At 47.8% G+C, this 19,930-nt stretch overlaps 1 protein-coding gene across 1 annotated transcript in view; it reads left to right on the forward strand.

Annotated features, from left to right (window-relative positions):
• LOC311099899 (glutamate receptor ionotropic, kainate 1-like) overlaps positions 1-19,930 on the forward strand; it is a gene marked incomplete at both ends in the record, with an annotated part of 83,182 nt that overhangs the window by 49,244 nt on the left and 14,008 nt on the right. The window contains 4 exons of the mRNA XM_084140618.1: positions 1,070-1,243; positions 1,514-1,657; positions 19,285-19,392; positions 19,724-19,768. Coding sequence (XP_083996744.1) covers positions 1,070-1,243; positions 1,514-1,657; positions 19,285-19,392; positions 19,724-19,768 — 471 coding nt within the window. The remainder of the gene's footprint in view (positions 1-1,069; positions 1,244-1,513; positions 1,658-19,284; positions 19,393-19,723; positions 19,769-19,930) is intronic.

Raw genomic sequence — 19,930 nt, forward strand, 5'->3', positions numbered from 1 at the left:
GTTCTCCTCTGAATCATTCAGATGTTCATTGGCAAACTTCAGACGGCCCTGTATATGTGCTTTCTTGAGCAGGGGGACCTTGCGGGCGCTGCAGGATTTCAGTCCTTCACGGCGTAGTGTGTTACCAATTGTTTTCTTGGTGACTATGGTCCCAGCTGCCTTGAGATCATTGACAAGATCCTCCCGTGTAGTTCTGGGCTGATTCCTCACCGTTCTCATGATCATTGCAACTCCACGAGGTGAGATCTTACATGGAGCCCCAGGCAGAGGGAGATTGACAGTTATTTTGTGTTTCTTCCATTTGCGAATAATCGCACCAACTGTTGTCACCTTCTCACCAAGCTGCTTGGCGATGGTCTTGTAGCCCATTCCAGCCTTGTGTAGGTCTACAATCTTGTCCCTGACATCCTTGGAGAGCTCTTTGGTCTTGGCCATGGTGGAGAGTTTGGAATCTGATTGATTGATTGCTTCTGTGGACAGGTGTCTTTTATACAGGTAACAAGCAGAGATTAGGAGCTCCCTTTAAGAGTGTGCTCCTAATCTCAGCTCGTTACCTGTATAAAAGACACCTGGGAGCCAGAAATCTTTCTGATTGAGAGGGGGTCAAATACTTATTTCCCTCATTAAAATGCAAATAAATTTATAACATTTTTGACATGCGTTCTTTTGGATTTTGTTGTTGTTATTCTGTCTCTCACTGTTCAAATAAACCTACCATTAAAATTATAGACTGATCATTTCTTTGTCAGTGAGCAAACGTACAAAATCAGCAGGGGATCAAATACTTTTTTCCCTCACTGTAGGTGTTCAGACACATCATCTTCCATTTAATTAAAGGTCATCTCTTTATTCTTAATCTCCCTCTCCCTTGCTATACTTCCCTCTCCCTCCCCCTCTCTCTCCCCCGCTCTCGCCCTCTCTTCCTCCCCCTGCTCTCGCCCTCTCTCCCCTCCCCCTCTCTCTCCCCCTCTCTTCTCCCCCTCTCTCTCCCCCACTCTCGCCCTCTCTCCCCACCCCCCTCCAACCACCTTCCCCCTCTCCCTCTCTCTCCCCATCCGTCCATCTCTAGGATCTGTTTGCGTTAGACCTGGAACCTTATCGCTACAGTGGGGTTAATATGACAGGTTTCAGGCTGTTGAATATAGACGACCCTTATGTAGCCTCCACCATGGAGAAGTGGTCTCTGGAGAGGCTTCAGGCTCCACCTAAACAGGAGAGTGGATTAATGGATGGAGTTATGACGGTTAGAATACACACACACACACACACACACACACACACACACACACACACACAAAGGCATGCATGCGCACGCACACACACACTAATGAATGCACGCAGGCATGCACACACACACACACACAAACGTTTTGATTTTTTAAAATGTTATCTGTGATTTAATGTAACAGATGCCAAAGCCCCTAACTAACCTACATAATTAATGTAATGTAACTAACCTTAACTAACCTAAATGTTTTAACCTCTCTGCTCCTCCATGTGATCCTGGTTCTAGACGGAGGCAGCGTTGATGTATGATGCGGTTTTCATGGTTGCCGTGGCATCACAGCGAGCCACTCAGATGACGGTCAGCTCCCTGCAGTGTCACCGACACAAACCCTGGCGCTTCGGACCGCGCTTCATGAACCTCTTCAAAGAGGTTGGTAATGTAGCCTCTATGGGCTAGACCTGGGCTGTCCAAATCATTCCATGGAGGGCCTAGTGTCTACTACTTTTTGGGTTTTCCTTTCAATTAAGCCCTAGGCAACCAGGTGAGGGGAGTTCCTCACTAAGCCCTAGACAACCAGGTAAGGGGAGTTCCTCACTAAGCCCTAGACAACCAGGTGAGGGGAGTTCCTCACTAAGCCCTAGGCAACCAGGTGAGGGGAGTTCCTCACTAAGCCCTAGACAACCAGGTGAGGGGAGTTCCTCACTAAGCCCTAGGCAACCAGGTGAGGGGAGTTCCTCACTAAGCCCTAGGCAACCAGGTGAGGGGAGTTCCTCACTAAGCCCTAGGCAATCAGGTGAGGGGAGTTCCTCACTAAGCCCTAGACAACCAGGTGAGGGGAGTTCCTCACTAAGCCCTAGGCAACCAGGTGAGGGGAGGTCCTCACTAAGCCCTAGACAACCAGGTGAGGGGAGTTCCTCACTAAGCCCTAGACAACCAGGTAAGGGGAGTTCCTCACTAAGCCCTAGGCAACCAGGTGAGGGGAGGTCCTCACTAAGCCCTAGACAACCAGGTGAGGGGAGTTCCTCACTAAGCCCTAGACAACCAGGTAAGGGGAGTTCCTCACTAAGCCCTAGACAACCAGGTGAGGGGAGTTCCTCACTAAGCCCTAGGCAACCAGGTGAGGGGAGTTCCTCACTAAGCCCTAGACAACCAGGTGAGGGGAGTTCCTCACTAAGCCCTAGGCAACCAGGTGAGGGGAGTTCCTCACTAAGCCCTAGGCAACCAGGTGAGGGGAGTTCCTCACTAAGCCCTAGGCAATCAGGTGAGGGGAGTTCCTCACTAAGCCCTAGACAACCAAGTGAGGGGAGTTCCTCACTAAGCCCTAGGCAACCAGGTGAGGGGAGTTCCTCACTAAGCCCTAGGCAACCAGGTGAGGGGAGTTCCTCACTAAGCCCTAGGCAACCAGGTGAGGGGAGTTCCTGACTAATCAGTGACCTTAATTCATCAATCAAGTCCAAGGGAGGAGCGAAAACCCGCAGACACTCGTCCCTGCGTGGAATGAGTTTGACACATAAAGTGCCTTCAGAAAGGATTCATTTTGTCCACATTGTTGTGTTACAGCCTGAATTTAAAATGGATTACATTGAGATGTTTGGTCACTGGTCTACACACAATACCCCATAATGTCAAAGTGGAATTATGTATTTTGAAATGTTTATAAATGAATTACAAATGAAAAGCTGAAATGTCTTAAGTCAATAAGTATTCAACCCCTTTGTTATGGCAAGCCTAAAAAAAAGTTCAGGAGTGAAAATGTGCTTAACAAGTCACATAATAAGTTGCATCGACTCACTCTGTGTGCAATAATTGTGTTTAACATGAGTTTTTGAATGACTACCTCATCTCTGTACCCCACACATACAATTATCTGTAAGGTCCCTCAGTCGAGCAGTGAATCTCATACACAGATTCAACCACAAAGACCAGGGAGGTTTTCCAATGCCTCGCAACGAAGGGCACCGATTGGTAGATGGGTAAAAAAAAAAAAAAAAAGCAGACATTGAATATCCCTTTGAGCATGGTGAAGTTATTAATTACACTTTGGATGATGTATCAATACACCCAGTCACTACAAAGATACATGCGTCCTTCCTAACTCAGTTGCCAGAGGGGAAGGAAACCGCTCAGGGATTTCACCATGAGGCCAATCAAATCAAATCAAATCAAATTTTATTGGTCACATGCGCCGAATACAACAGGTGCAGACATTACAGTGAAATGCTTACTTACAGCCCTTAACCAACAGTGCATTTATTTTTAACAAAAAAAGTAAAAATAAAACAACAACAAAAAAAGTGTTGAGAAAAAAAGAGCAGAAGTAAAATAAAATAACAGTAGGGAGGCTATATATACAGGGGGGTACCGGTGCAGAGTCAATGTGCGGGGGCACCGGCTAGTTGAGATAGTTGAAGTAATATGTACATATGGGTAGAGTTAAAGTGACTATGCATAAATAATTAACAGAGTAGCAGCAGCGTAAAAAGGATGGGGTGGGGGGGCAGTGCAAATAGTCCGGGTAGCCATGATTAGCTGTTCAGGAGTCTTATGGCTTGGGGGTAGAAGCTGTTGAGAAGTCTTTTGGACCTAGACTTGGCACTCCGGTTCCGCTTGCCGTGCGGTAGCAGGGAGAACAGTCTATGACTAGGGTGGCTGGAGTCTTTGACAATTTTGAGGGCCTTCCTCTGACACCGCCTGGTATAGAGGTCCTGGATGGCAGGAAGCTTGGCCCCAGTGATGTACTGGGCCGTACGCACTACCCTCTGTAGTGCCTTGCGGTCGGAGGCCAAGCAGTTGCCATACCAGGCGGTGATGCAACCAGTCAGGATGCTCTCGATGGTGCAGCTGTATAATTTTTTGAGGATCTGAGGACCCATGCCAAATCTTTTCAGTCTCCTGAGGGGGAATAGGCTTTGTCGTGCCCTCTTCACGACTGTCTTGGTGTGTTTGGACCATGATAGTTCGTTGGTGATGTGGACACCAAGGAACTTGAAGCTCTCAACCTGTTTCACTACAGCCCCGTCGATGAGAATGGGGGCGTGCTCAGTCCTCTTTTCCTGTAGTCCACAATCATCTCCTTTGTCTTGGTCACGTTGAGGGAGAGGTTGTTGTCCTGGCACCACACGGCCAGGTCTCTGACCTCCTCCCTATAGGCTGTCTCATCGTTGTCGGTGATCAGGCCTACCACTGTTGTGTCGTCGGCAAACTTAATGATGGTGTTGGAGTCGTGCCTGGCCATGCAGTCATGGGTGAACAGAGAGTACAGGAGGGGACTGAGCACGCACCCCTGAGGGGCCCCCGTGTTGAGGATCAGTGTGGCAGATGTGTTGTTACCTACCCTTACCACCTGGGGGCGGCCCGTCAGGAAGTCCAGGATCCAGTTGCAGAGGGAGGTGTTTAGTCCCAGGATCCTTAGCTTAGTGATGAGCTTAGAGGGCACTATGGTGTTGAATGCTGAGCTGTAGTCAATGAATATCATTCTCACGTAGGTGTTCCTCTTGTCCAGGTGGGAAAGGGCAGTGTGGAGTGCAATAGAGATTGCATCATCTGTGGATCTGTTGGGGCGGTATGCAAATTGGAGTGGGGTCTAGGGTTTCTGGGATAATGCTGTTGATGTGAGCCATGACCAGCCTTTCAAAGCACTTCATGGCTACAGACGTCAGTGCTACGGGTCGGTAGTCATTTAGGCAGGTTATCTTAGAGTCCTTGGGCACGGGGACTATGGTGGTCTGCTTGAAATATGTTGGTATTACAGACTCAGTAAGGGACATGTTGAAAATGTCAGTGAAGACACTTGCCAGTTGGTCAGCACCTGCTCGGAGTACACGTCCTGGTAATCCGTCTGGCCCTGCGGCCTTGTGAATGTTGACCTGCTTAAAAGTCTTACTCACATCAGCTACGGAGAGCGTGATCACATAGTCATCTGGAACAGCTGGTGCTCTCATGCATGCTTCAGTGTTGCTTGCCTCGAAGCGAGCATAGAAGTGGTTTAGCTCGTCTGGTAGGCTTGTGTCACTGGGCAGCTCGCGGCTGTGCTTCCCTTTGTAGTCTGTAATAGTTTTCAAGCCCTGCCACATCCGACGAGCGTCAGAGCCAGTGTAGTACGATTCAATCTTAGCCCTGTATTGACTCTTTGCCTGTTTGATGGTTCGTCGGAGGGCATAGCGGGATTTCTTATAAGCGTCCGGGTTAGAGTCCCGTTCCTTGAAAGCGGCAGCTCTACCCTTTAGCTCAGTGCGGATGTTTCCTGTAATCCATGGCTTCTGGTTGGGGTATGTACGTACGGTCACTGTGGGGACGACATCATCGATGCACTTATTGATGAAGCCAGTGACTGATGTGGTGTACTCCTCAATGCTGTCTGAAGAATCCCGGAACATGTTCCAGTCTGTGCTAGCAAAACAGTCCTGTAGCTTAGCATCTGCGTCATCTGATGGTGACTTTAAAACAGTTACAGAGTTTAATGGCTGTAATAGGAGAAAACTGAGGATGGATCAACAACATTGTAGTTACTCCACAATACTAACCTAAATGACAGAGTGAAAATAAGGAAGCCTGTACAGAATGCAAATATTCCAAAACATGTATCCTGTTTGCAACAAAGCACTAAAGTAATACTATAAAAAATGTGGCAAAGAAATTAAACTTTTTGTCCTGAATACAAAAAGTGTTATGTTTGTGGGAAATCCAATACAACACATTACTGAGTACCAATCTCCATATTTTCGAGCATAGTGGTGGCTGCATCATGTTATGGGTATGCTTGTAATCGTTAAGGACTGGGGAGTTTTTCAGGATAGAAAATAAATGGAATGGAGCTAAGCACAGGCAAAATCCTAGAGGAAAACTTTCCACCAGACACTGGGAGATGAATTCATCTTTCAGCAGGACAATGACCTAAAACACAATGGCAAATCGTTGAGGGAGTGCACGCGCCAGATCACGCACAGAAGACTACCTGGGATGCTGCATGAAACATTTGGAAAGTGCCCATTTTGGCGATGTCTGATTTTTGATTGTCATAACTCACCACGTCCACTACTAGTAAGCAGAGCTTCTCAGTCTTTTTTTCACCAGGCCTCGGTGTGAAAGAGCAACATTTCATGATCTGATGATCCCATATATCCAGTGGAAACGTCATTTAAAAAAAAACAGCTGTCTGTCCTGAGCTCACTGGCGCGGGAAACTCTGAGGGCCCGGAATAGGCTAGTTGATACAATGTTGCATGTTCGCTAGTGACAGCTTCGAGCCGGACCCAGTTGATGATTTGATACAATGTTGCACTTCACTAGCAATAGCTCAAGTCAAGACAGATAGAAAGGAGGCAGACAGGCGGAGTAGAGAGATTAATATGAAATATTTACTTAGTGATGATGAAGTCATAGACTTACTGCTGCAGTGGCCTATAGGCTATCTCTGAGTTCTATAGGCTATCTCTGAGCTCTATAGGCTATCTCTGAGTTCTATAGGCTATCTCTGAGCTCTATAGGCTATCTCTGAGTTCTATAGGCTATCTCTGAGCTCTATAGGCTCTCTCTGAGTTCTATAGGCTCTCTGAGTTCTATAGGCTCTCTCTGAGTTCTATAGGCTATCTCTGAGTTCTATAGGCTATCTCTGAGCTCTATAGGCTATCTCTGAGCTCTATAGGCTATCTCTGAGTTCTATAGGCTATCTCTGAGCTCTATAGGCTCTCTCTGAGTTCTATAGGCTCTCTCTGAGTTCTATAGGCTATCTCTGAGCTCTATAGGCTATCTCTGAGTTCTATAGGCTATCTCTGAGCTCTATAGGCTATCTCTGAGTTCTATAGGCTCTCTCTGAGTTCTATAGGCTATTTCTGAGTTCTATAGGCTCTCTCTGAGTTCTATAGGCTATCTCTGAGCTCTATAGGCTATCTCTGAGTTCTATAGGCTATCTCTGAGTTCTATAGGCTCTCTCTGAGTTCTATAGGCTATCTCTGAGCTCTATAGGCTCTCTCTGAGTTATATAGGCTATCTCTGAGTTATATAGGCTATCTCTGAGCTCTATAGGCTATCTCTGAGTTCTATAGGCTATCTCTGAGTTCTATAGGCTCTCTCTGAGTTCTATAGGCTATCTCTGAGTTCTATAGGCTATCTCTGAGTTCTATAGGCTATCTCTGAGTTCTATAGGCTCTCTCTGAGTTCTATAGGCTATCTCTGAGTTCTATAGGCTCTCTCTGAGTTCTATAGGCTATCTCAGTGTATCAATGTGTCCATATGGCAGAGGCTGGTGCTCTCGCCTTAGTTGAATTTTAACTTTTAGATTTCTTTTAACATTTACTTCAGATTTGTATGATTAACCACGTGACAATGATTTGGAGAAATTAAAACGTTATAATTGAAATGAAACCGTTCCATGAAAATGCGAATTTTTTTAATTATCATAACTGGAACCCAGATCGGTAGAAATGGTAGGATAAATTGTAAGCTTCCCCAAACTTGAAACTCACGAGCTGCCTATGGTTTTTCCTATAGCACCCATTTAAAAAAATTTGTGAACGTGCAAGCGCGTGCACACATAGTAGGTCCCGTGAAAAAAATGCCTGCCAATGGAAATCAAAGGCTCGTCCAACTGATTCGTTCTGCAGCCGGCTCTGTACAGAGGTGAATCAGAGTGAACCATGAACCTTGTAATTCACACTGACTCAAACCCAGCTATATTTGGCTGGCCTGGTTATGACCTTGTAATTCACACTGAGCCATAACCTGGCCTGGTTATGACCTTGTAATTCACTCTGAGCAAAACCTGGCCTGGTTATGACCTTGTAATTCACACTGAGCCATAACCTGGCCTGGTTATGACCTTGTAATTCACTCTGAGCAAAACCTGGCCTGGTTATGACCTTGTAATTCACTCTGAGCCAAACCTGGCCTAGTTATGACCTTGTAATTCACTCTGAGCCAAACCCATCTGTATTTGGCTGGCCTGGTTATGCATCCTCCATAGTTCATTCAATAAAACACTGGGTTGTTTGGTTAACCCAACTGCTGGGTTGCAGGTGTTGGGTCACTTAGTTGGGTTGTTTTCTTTAAAAACTGCTTGGTAATTGATGTTGGGTGCTGGGTTATTGGTGCTGGGTTATTGAGATATGACCCAGCGGGTTCAGATCAGAAGACTGGAGGTGTAGTTTAGTAGGGGCGTGGCTTTTAGATAGTTTTAAGCCACCCATGAGAGTAAATGTAATTCCTGTTAATCTGTTCTGTTGTATAGTTATCACATGTTAAGGTTGAACATTGACATTTTTGTAGCTTCAATGGGGCTTACAGAAGTGTATGAGTTCCCTAAAAGCCTATATAAATCCCATTATTGGGATACAACAAGGTGGTCAAAATGTATTTGTCACATGCTTCGTAAACAACAGGTGAAGACCAACGGGTCCTTTTCTAACAATGCAGAGTTAAGATAAAGATACAACATTTTATAAAAATAGAAATACACAGTGAATAACAAGTAAAGATAACATGGCTATATACAGGAAGTACCAGGTAATAACATGGCTATATACAGGAAGTACCAGGTAATAACATGGCTATAAACAGGAAGTACCAGGTAATAACATGGCTATATACAGGAAGTACCAGGTAATAACATGGCTATATACAGGAAGTTCCAGGTAATAACATGGCTATATACAGGAAGTTCCAGGTAATAAGATGGCTATATACAGGAAGTACCAGGTAATAACATGGCTATATACAGGGAGTACCAGGTAATAACATGGCTATATACAGGAAGTACCAGGTAATAACATGGCTATATACAGGAAGTACCAGGTAATAACATGGCTATATACAGGGAGTACCAGTACCTAGTCAATGTGCAAGGGGTACGAGGTATTTGAGGTAGATATGTACATATCTGTGACTGGAGGGAAGCTAAAGTCATTCCGCTACCCAAGAATAGTAAAGCCCCCTTTACTGGCTCAAATAGCCATCCAATCAGCCTGTTACCAACCCTTAGTTAACTTTTGGGGGAAAAAATGTTTGACTTACACAAATGACTGATGATTGGCTGAGAGAAATTTATGATAAAAATATTGTGGGAGCTGTTTTGTTGGACTTCAGTGCTGCTTTTGAAATTATCGATCATAGTCTGTTGCTGGAAAGACGTATGTGTTATGGCTTTACACCCCCTGCTATATTGTGGATAAAGAGTTACCTGTCTAACAGAACACAGAGGGTGTTCTTTAATGGAAGCCTCTCCAACGTGCAATCTGGTTTCCGAGCTGGTCATGGGTGCACCTCAGCCACGCTCAAGGTCCTAAACGATATTATAACCGCGATCGATAAAAGACAGTACTGTGCAGCCGTCTTCATCGACCTGGCCAAGGCTTTCGACTCTGTCAATCACCGCATTCTTATTGGCAGACTAAATAGCCTTGGTTTCTCAAATGACTGCCTCACCTGGTTCACCAACTACTTCTCAGATAGAGTTCAATGTGTCAAATCGGAGGGCCTGTTGTCTGGACCTCTGGCAGTCTCTATGGGGGTGCCACAGGGTTCAATTCTCGGGCCGACTCTATTCTCTGTGTATATCAATGATGTCGCTCTTGCTGCTGGTGACTCTCAGATCCACCTCTACGCAGACGACACCATTTTGTATACATCTGGCCCTTCATTGGACACTGTGTTAACAAACCTCCAAACGAGCTTCAATGCCATACAACACTCCTTCCATAGCCTCCAACTGCTCTTAAACGCCAGAAAAACTAAATGCATGCTCTTCAATCGAACGCTGCTTGCACCCGCCCGCCCGACTAGAATCACTACTCTCTGCGGGTCTGACTTAGAATATGTGGACAACTACAAATACCTAGGTGTCTGGTTAGACCGTAAACTCTCCTTCCAGACTCACATTAAGCATCTCCAATCCAAAGTTAAATCTAGAATTGGCTTCTTATTTCCTCCAACACTCTACTCAGCAAATTGGATGTAGTCTATCACAGTGCCGTCCATTTTGTCACCCAAGCCCCATATACTACCCACCATTGTGACCTGTACACTCTCGTTGGCTGGCCCTCACTACATATCCGTCGCCAAACCCACTGGCTCCAGGTCATCTATAAATCACTGCTAGGCAAATCCCCGCCTTATCTTAGCTCATTGGTCACCATAGCAACACCCACCCGTAGTCTGCGCTCCAGCAGGTATATCTCACTGGTCATCCCCAAAGCCAACACCTCCTTTGGTCGCCATTCCTTCCAGTTCTCTGCTGCCATTGACTGGAACGAACTGCAAAAATCTCTGAAGCTGGAGACTCTTATCTCCCTCACTAACTTTAAGCATCAGTTGTCAGAGCACCTTACCGATCACTGCACCTGTACACAGCCCTTCTGAAATTAGCCCACTCAACTACCTCATCCCCATATTGTTATTTATTTTGCTCATTTGCACTCCAGTATCTCTATTTGCACATCATCTTTTGCACATCCCACTCCAGTGTTAATACTAAATTGTAATTATTTTTGCACTATGGCCTATTTATTGCCTTACCTCCATAACTTACTACATTTGCACACACTGTATATAGATTTTCTATTGTGTTATTGACTGTACGTTTTGTTTATTCCATATGTAACTCTTGTGTTGCTGTTTTTAAATCGCACTGCTTTGCTTTATCTTGGCCAGGTCGCAGTTGTAAATGAGAACTTGTTCTCAACTGGTTTACCTGGTTAAATAAAGGTGAAATAAAAAATACAATAAAAAATATTCCAGGTAGAATCAGGAATTCCCCAGGGCAGCAGTCTAGGCCCCTTACTTTTTTTTCAATCTTTACTATTGACATGCCACTGGCTTTGAGTAAAGCCAGTGTGTCTATGTATGCGGATGACTCAACACTATACACGTCAGCTACTACAGCGAGTGAAATCACTGCAACAATTAACAAAGAGCTGCAGTTAGTTTCAGAATGAGTGGCAAGGAATAAAAAAATATTTCCAAAACTAAAAGCATTGTATTTGGGACAATTCATTCACTAAACCCTAAACCTCAACTAAATCTTGTAATAAATCATGTGGAAATTTAGCAAGTTGAGGTGACTAAACTGCTTGGAGTAACCCTGGATTGTAAACTGTCATGGTCAAAACATGTTGATACAACAGTAGCTAAGATGCGGAGAAGTCTGTCCATAATAAAGTGCTACTCTGCCTTTTTTAACAACACTATCAACAAGGAAGGTCCTACAGGCCCTAGTTTTGACGCACCTGGACTTCTGTTCAGTAGTGTGGTCAGGTGCCACAAAGAGGGACCTCGGAAAATTGCAATTGGCTCAGAACAGGGCAACACGGCTGGCCCTTGGATGTACACGGAGAGAACATTAATAATATGCATGTAAATGTCTCATGGCTCAAAGTGGAGGAGAGATTGACTTCATCACTACTTGTTTTTGTAAGAAGTGTTGACAAGCCGAATGCACCGAGCTGTCTGTTTAAACTACTGGCACACAGCTCGGACACCCATGCATACCCCACAAGACATGCCACCAGAGGTCTCTTCACAGTCCCCAAGTCAAGAACAGACTATGGGAGGCGCACAGTACTACATAGAGCCATGACTACATGGAATTCTATTCCACATCAGGTAACTGATGACAGCAGTAGAATCAGATTTAAAAAACAGATAAAAATACACCTTATGGAACAGCGGGGACTGTGAAGAGACACAGAGACACAGACACACATACACATGATAAGACACGCAGTCTACACACACGTACACATGGATGTTGTATTGTAAATATGTGATGGTGGAGTAGTGGCCTGAGGGAATGAAAATGTTTTGTTCATTGTATATCCATGTCCTCGTTCAGCCATGATTCTGAGAAAACAGAGTATATTACAGTTTTTTAGGTCCCGTTGATAGGATAGTCTCAAACAGAGTTCATCCAGTTTGTTCTCCAGTGACTGCACGTTTGCCAATAGAACAGAGGGCAATGGTGGTCTTTTTCCTTGTCGACTCGTCAGGATGCCGCCTCTCTTTCACAGCCGTTTCCTCTTTCCAGTCCCGGGGATTAGGGCCTGGTCCGGAGTAAACAGAACGTTGAAGTTAAGTGATTGCTATTCTGATGTCCAGAAGCTGTTTTCGGTCATAGGAAATGATGGCGTAGACATTATGTAAAAAAAAAAAAAAATGACGGTGAGCGTTAAAAAACATGTTTCTGTGTGTGTGTTTGCTGCCTAACAGTTGAAACCTAACAGGTGGTCCTCTGTAGCTCAATTGGTAGAGCATGGTGTTTGTGACGCCAGGGTAGTGGGTTTGATTCCCGGGACCACCCATACGTTAAATGTATGCACGAATGACTGTAAGTCGCTTTGGATAAAAGTGTCTGTTAAATGGCATATAATAATATTATTATTATTATTATTATTATTATTATTATTATTATTATAGGTTTGAGTTTGTTATCATAGTTTTTCTCCAACAAGGGTGTCACGGTTTCGGCCGAGGCTGCTCCTCCTCCTGGTTCGGGCAGGCTTCGGCGTTCGCCGTCCCCGGAATACTAGCTGCCACCGTTGTATGTTTTGTGTGTTGATTGCTTTGGTCTGTCTGGTACACCTGTGTCTGTTTGTGTCCTAATTACGTGTCCTATAAATTCCGTGTTTTGTGTTAGTTAGATTGTGTGTTGTTGCCCGCGTGTCGTTTGGAGCTGCGTGTTTGGCGCTCTACATGTTTTGTTTAGTTTTACGCATGTTGCGTATTTCTCTCGCCTCTGTTTTTCGAGGTCGTGTCTTGGCTATTTTTTACTTGGTACAAGTAAAGTTTTGTTGGACTAACCTCTGTGTCCTGCGCCTGACTCCTCATCACATCCACATCGGTTCCATACTGACAGAACAACACACCCTACTATGGAGTCAGCAGGATCAGCGACGACACCCAGATCGCTAGAAGAACGGCTCAGTTATCAGGACTCCATGATCCGGCAACTGGAGGCCGTTCTGGGCGAGGTGTCCAACACTCTGCACCGGTTGGTTAATGGAGAGTTGCCCACGTCCTCATACACCATCCCATCACCACCGGTCAGTCCTCCTCTCTCAGCGCCGGAACCCAGTGGTATTCGGCTCTCGCTCCCGAGGGCATATGACGGTTCTGCAGCCGGGTGTCAGGGGTTTCTCCTGCAGGTAGAACTATACCTGGCTACTATACACCCAGCGCCCTCGGGATACGAGAGCGTCTCCGCCCTCATCTCCTGTCTATCCGGAAAGGCGTTGGAGTGGGCCAACGCCGAATGGAGGGGAATAGACGCCGCTACCATCACCTACGCTGAGTTCTCCCGCCGCTTCCGGGCAGTCTTCGATCACCCACCTGAAGGGAAGGCGGCGGGGGAGCGTCTGTTCTACCTCCGACAGGAGAAGAGGAGCGCACAGGAGTTCGCACTGGAGTTCCGGACGTTAGCTGCGGATGCGGGATGGAATGAGAGGGCCCTCATCGACCAGTACCGGTGTAGCCTGCGAGAGGACGTTCGTCGTGAGCTGGCCTGCAGGGACACCAACCTATGCTTCGACCAGCTGGTGGACATCTCCATCCGGCTCGACACCCTGCTGGCCACCCGCGGACGTCCCGAGTGGGGGTCGTCCATTCCATCCTCCAGCACCTCCGAGCCAATTCCCATGGAGCTCGGGGGTGCTGGCGCTAGAGAGAGGAGGAGGGAGAACCCGAGGGGGACCACCCCCTGCACCAACTGTGGCCGTGGAGGACACACCGCGGCCAGGTGCTGGGGAGGGTCTTCTGAGAGAGGGGACAACAGGTCACGCACTGGGGAGTCATTTCAGGTGAGTAGGCGCCCCACTTACCCAGAGCTCTCTGTTGGTCACATGAGTATTCCTGTGAGATTTCCACAGGTGGCACCTCATTCCCAGCATAAGGCGCTAGTAGATTCAGGTGCAGCTGGGAATTTTATTGATCGGGCATTTTGTTATTGGTTAGGAATTCCCCTTCGGCCGGTAGAAGACCCTTTTCCTGTCCACGCCTTAGACAGCCGGCCGTTGGGGTCGGGGCTGATCAGAGAAGTCACAGCGCCACTTAGGATGACGACGCAGGGGGGTCATGAGGAGATCATTCAGTTTTATCTGATTGACTCTCCTGCGTACCCCGTGGTGCTGGGGCTTCCCTGGTTAAGCACCCATGATCCTACCATTGCGTGGCAACAGAGGGCTCTTATGGAGTGGTCTGCCCAGTGTGTAGGGAGATGTGTAGGTTTTTCCTTAGGGGCGACCTCGGTAGAGAGTCCGAACCAAGTGCCCGCAATGCGCATTCCCCCCGAGTATGAGGACTTAGCACTGGTGTTTAGCAAAACGAGGGCAACACGGCTACCACCTCATAGACAGGGGGACTGTGCGATAAATCTCCAAACAGGAGCGGCTCTTCCGCGGAGCCGTGTGTATCCCCTGTCTCAAGAAGAGACGGCGGCTATGGAGTCTTACATAGCCGAGTCCTTGGCACAGGGATACATACGGTCCTCCACTTCCCCGGTGTCCTCGAGTTTCTTCTTTGTGAAGAAGAAGGATGGGGGTTTGCGCCCGTGTATTGATTACCGTAGTCTCAATCAGATCACGGTTAAGTATAGTTACCCTCTTCCACTGATTGCGACTATGACGGAGTCATTACGCGGAGCGCGGTTCTTCACAAAGTTGGATCTCAGGAGCGCTTTTAATCTGGTGCGCATTAGGGAGGGGGATGAATGGAAAACAGCGTTTAGCACCACCTCGGGGCATTACGAGTATCTCGTCATGCCATACGGGCTAATGAATGCTCCTTCAGTCTTCCAATCCTTTGTTGACGAGATTTTCCGGGACATGCATGGGCAGGGTGTGGTAGTGTACATCGACGACATCCTAGTGTACTCTTCTACACGAGCCGAGCATGTAGCCCTGGTGCGCCGAGTGTTGAGAAGACTGTTGGAGCATGACTTGTATGCCAAGGCAGAGAAATGCCTGTTCTTCCAGGAGTCTGTCTCCTTTTTGGGTTATCGGTTGTCCGCGTCTGGTGTGGAGATAGAGGTAGACCGTGTGTCGGCCGTGCGTAATTGGCAAACTCCAACCACCGTAAAAGAGGTGCAGCGGTTCTTGGGTTTTGCTAATTACTACCGGAGGTTTATCCGGGGCTTTGGACAGGTTGCAGCTCCCATTACGTCCCTGCTAAAGGGGGGTCCGGTTCGCTTGCAGTGGTCAGCTGAGGCGGACAGGGCATTTGTCAAGCTGAAGAACCTGTTCACCTCGGCCCCGGTGCTGGCGCATCCGGATCCCTCTTTGCCTTTCCAAGTAGAGGTGGACGCGTCCGAGACCGGTATTGGGGCAGTCCTGTCACAACGGTCCGGCACGCCACCTAAGCTCCGCCCCTGTGCGTTCTACTCCAAGAAGCTCAGCTCGGCGGAGCGCAATTATGACGTTGGGGACAGGGAGCTGTTAGCTGTAGTCCAGGCCCTAAAGGTGTGGAGGCATTGGCTTGAGGGGGCTCAACACCCTTTCCTCATTCTGACTGATCACCGTAACCTGGAGTACATCCAGGCAACTAGGAGATTGAACCCTCGTCAGGCTAGGTGGAACATGTTCCTGACCCGGTTTGTTTTTAAGATCACATACATCCCAGGGTCCCAGAACGGTAAGGCAGATGCCCTGTCCCGGCGGTATGACACAGAGGAGAGGTCCATTGAGCCTACTTCCATACTGCCGGAGTCTTGTCTGGTGGCTCCGGTAGTGTGGGAGGTCGATACGGAAATCGAGCGGGCGCTGCGTACCGACCCTACTCCCTCCGAGTGTCCTGTGGGGCGGACGTACGTTCCGCTCGAGGTTCGTGATCGGCTTATTTCTTGGGCTCATACATCACCCTCCTCTGGACATCCAGGTATTGGTCGGACAGTGCACTGCCTTAGCGTGAAATACTGGTGGCCAACGTTAGCCAGGGATGTGAGGGTTTATGTCTCCTCCTGCTCGGTGTGTGCCCAGTGTAAGGCACCTAGACATTTGCCCAGGGGTAAGTTACATCCTCTGCCCGTTCCACAACGACCATGGTCCCACCTCTCGGTGGATTTTGTGACCAATCTACCCCATTCCCAGGGTAATACCACCATTTTGGTCGTTGTGGATCGGTTTTCTAAGGCCTGTCGTCTTCTCCCACTGCCGGGTCTCCCTACTGCCCTACAGACCGCCGAGGCCCTATTTACCCACGTGTTCCGGCACTATGGGGTCCCCGAGGATATTGTGTCCGACCGAGGTCCCCAGTTCACCTCCAGAGTCTGGGGGGCATTCATGGAACGCCTGGGGGTCTCGGTTAGCCTTACCTCGGGGTACCACCCAGAGAGCAATGGGCAGGTTGAACGTGTGAACCAGGATGTGGGTAGGTTTTTGAGGTCCTATTGCCGGGACCGGCCGGAGGAGTGGTCGAGGTATATCCCCTGGGCAGAGATGGCCCAGAACTCTCTCCGCCACTCCTCCACCGGATTAACACCTTTCCAGTGTATTTTAGGGTATCAGCCGGTCCTGGCACCGTGGCACGAGAGCCAGATCGAGGCCCCTGCGGTGGACGAGTGGATTCGGCGCTCGGAGGAGACGTGGGACGCTGCCCATGTCCATCTGCAGCGGGCCATCCGTCAACAAAAGGCGAGCGCCGATCGCCACCGCAGTGAGGGACCGGTGTACGCACCGGGAGATCGAGTCTGGCTCTCGACTCGAAACCTGCCCCTCCGGAAGCTGGGTTGGCGGTTTGTGGGGCCCTTCAAAGTCCTGAGAAGATTGAACGAGGTGTGTTACAGGTTACAACTGCCTATTGAGTACAAAAATATTAACCCCTCGTTCCATGTGTCTCTTCTCAGGCCGGTGGTAGCTGGTCCACTCCAAGAGGAGGAGATAGGAGAGACCCCTCCACCCCCTTTGGACATCGAGGGGGCACCGGCGTACAGGGTCCAGACTATATTGGACTCGAGGCGCCGGAGGAGTGGTCTCCAGTATCTCGTGGAGTGGGAGGGGTACGGTCCGGAGGAACGGTGCTGGGTGCCTAGGAGGGACATCCTCGATCCATCCCTCCTGACAGAGTTCCACCGTGGGCATCCCACGCGCCCGGGTCCGCGTCCTCCTGGCCGTCCCCGAGACCGGGGTCGGCGCACGGCTGGAGCCGCGCGTCAAGGGGGGGGTACTGTCACGGTTTCGGCCGAGGCTGCTCCTCCTCCTGGTTCGGGCAGGCTTCGGCGTTCGCCGTCCCCGGAATACTAGCTGCCACCGTTGTATGTTTCGGTCTGCTTTGGTCTGTCTGGTACACCTGTGTCTGTTTGTGTCCTAATTACGTGTCCTATAAATTCCGTGTTTTGTGTTAGTTAGATTGTGTGTTGTTGCCCGCGTGTCGTTTGGAGCTGCGTGTTTTGCGCTCTACATGTTTTGTTTAGTTTTACGCATGTTGCGTATTTCTCTCGCCTCTGTTTTTCGAGGTCGTGTCTTGGCTATTTTTTACTTGGTACAAGTAAAGTTTTGTTGGACTAACCTCTGTGTCCTGCGCCTGACTCCTCATCACATCCACATCGGTTCCATACTGACAAAGGGAAAGTTCACATCAAACTCTTCTCCCCCTGACTGAGAGGTCTGGACACCTAATGTGTGTGTGTCTGTGCCATCATATATTTTATTATTTTACATTTTAGTCATTTACCAGACGCTCTTATCCAGAGCGACTTACAGTTAGTGAGTGCATACATTTTTATTTTTATTTTTTTTCATACTGGCCCCCCGTGGGAATCGAACCCACAACCCTGGCATTGCAAACGCCATGCTCTACCAACTGAGCTACATCCCTGCTGGCCATTCCCTCCCCTACCCTGGACGACGCTGGGCTAATTGTGCGCCGCCCCATGGGTCTCCCGGTCGCGGCCTGCTAGTTATTAATTACCTTTATTATAATTTGTAATAAATCATCTACATTTTCCAGAATGCAAAAAAGTTTGTACATTTGATGAACAGGAAGGACATTTACTATCACGGATCGCCAATATGATCTATGTGAAAGCCACGCCCCCTAATAAGCCACGCCTCCTGAAAATAACCTAAAGATTAGATTAGATTAGGATTAGGTGCTTGGTCAACCCAGCATGATGGTTAAATTAAGCCAAATGACGGTTACATTTAATCCCATGTTATTCACGCAACCCGACTGGTTCTGTCAAAAGAACATAGCGTGTGTTCTGTCCCAATATTTACCAATGGGTTTCCAAATAACCCAAATTGTAAACAGCTCTCCTCTTCCCCCTCTCCTCTCCTCTTCCCATCTCTCCTTTCTTGCCCATTGGTGTGAATCAGGCTTTAGGTGTGTCATAAACCTTCATAGGATAATCATTCACGCTAAGGGTTACAACAAAAGATACAAACCCTGTCCCTTCATGAGTTTATTCAAAGACGAGAGTCCTGAACCCCTGGCCCAAAAATTAATCACATTTCTATTTTGTAGGGCTGTCAAGCTTTTCCTTGAAACATCTCTAAAGGCTGTAAAGACAGAGGAGACAGAGGAACTACTTTATTCTACATTTCTTCCCCCATCTCAACCTTTTTCCATCTCAACCCCCCCAACAAAGATGGATTTATGAGTTTAAAATAAATATATTCCCCGCCTGCCTGTCCGCCCGGCTGCGTACTAACAGAAATGACTCCTTTGATGCACGAGGAGCGCTCAGATCTTTTTAAAGTCTTAAATCCACTTGAGACGTTTTGCCTGGCACGGAGAGAGAAGAGGAAAGAGTGGAGAGGGGGACAGTGAGGGAAAAAAGTATTTGATCCCCTGCTGATTTTGTACGTTTGCCCACTGACAAAGACATGATCAGTCTATCATTTTAATGGTAGGTTTATTTGAACAGTGAGAGACAGAATAACAACAAAACAATCCAGAAAAACGCATGTCAAAAATGTTATAAATTTCAATGCTTCAATTAGACTCCCTCTCCCCCAACCCTGCACCTGTACAGGGAGAAACTTTGCTTTCAACACTTCAATTAGACTCCTCTCTTTCCCTTCTCTCTCCATCCTTCTCTCTCTCCTCCCTCTCTCCTCTCCTCTCTCCTCTCCTCTGCAGGCCCAGTGGGATGGTCTGACAGGTCATATAGTCCTTAATAAGACCGATGGTCTGAGGAGAGACTTTGACTTGGACATCATCAGTCTGAAGGAAGATGGCACAGCCAGGGTGAGTACAGACCAGGGGTGGGTGGATGCGCACGTGGCCTGCCAATTACAACCAGGCTTTCCTTCTCCAGAGCTTTACCGTTCCATAGAGAGTTAATTGTTGAGGTGTGTGTGGTGTGTGTGTGTGTGTGTGTGTGTGTCTGTGTGTGTGTGTGTGTCTGTCTTGCGTGTGCAGAGAGCATTACACAATCATTGATTGGTAATTCAGGTTATTTTCAAATCACTGACCGTCATGTAAACGATGGAGGCAACAGCCTGCTCCCCAGTATCCAGACGAACACCGTGGAGTGTCTGTACTGGCTAACTGCCCTGTTTTCTCCTCTTCTCACAAGGGCTTTGTTGAAGGCCCCAGTCGCCTCACTAAAAGGTGGAGCAAGGTTTGTGCCCACAACTCCCCCCTATAGTATGTAACCTCTCCACTCCCACAGCCCCCTAACAGCCCCCTAATAGATGTACCTCCTCCCCACTCCCACCCATCAGTCCTCTATACCTGAATGTTGGTCTGTTGCCTGGTGATTCTAAAACTACCCCTTGAATTC

This window comes from Coregonus lavaretus (assembly GCF_964263955.1).
Source record: "Coregonus lavaretus genome assembly, chromosome: 24".
Taxonomy (NCBI): domain Eukaryota; kingdom Metazoa; phylum Chordata; class Actinopteri; order Salmoniformes; family Salmonidae; genus Coregonus; species Coregonus lavaretus.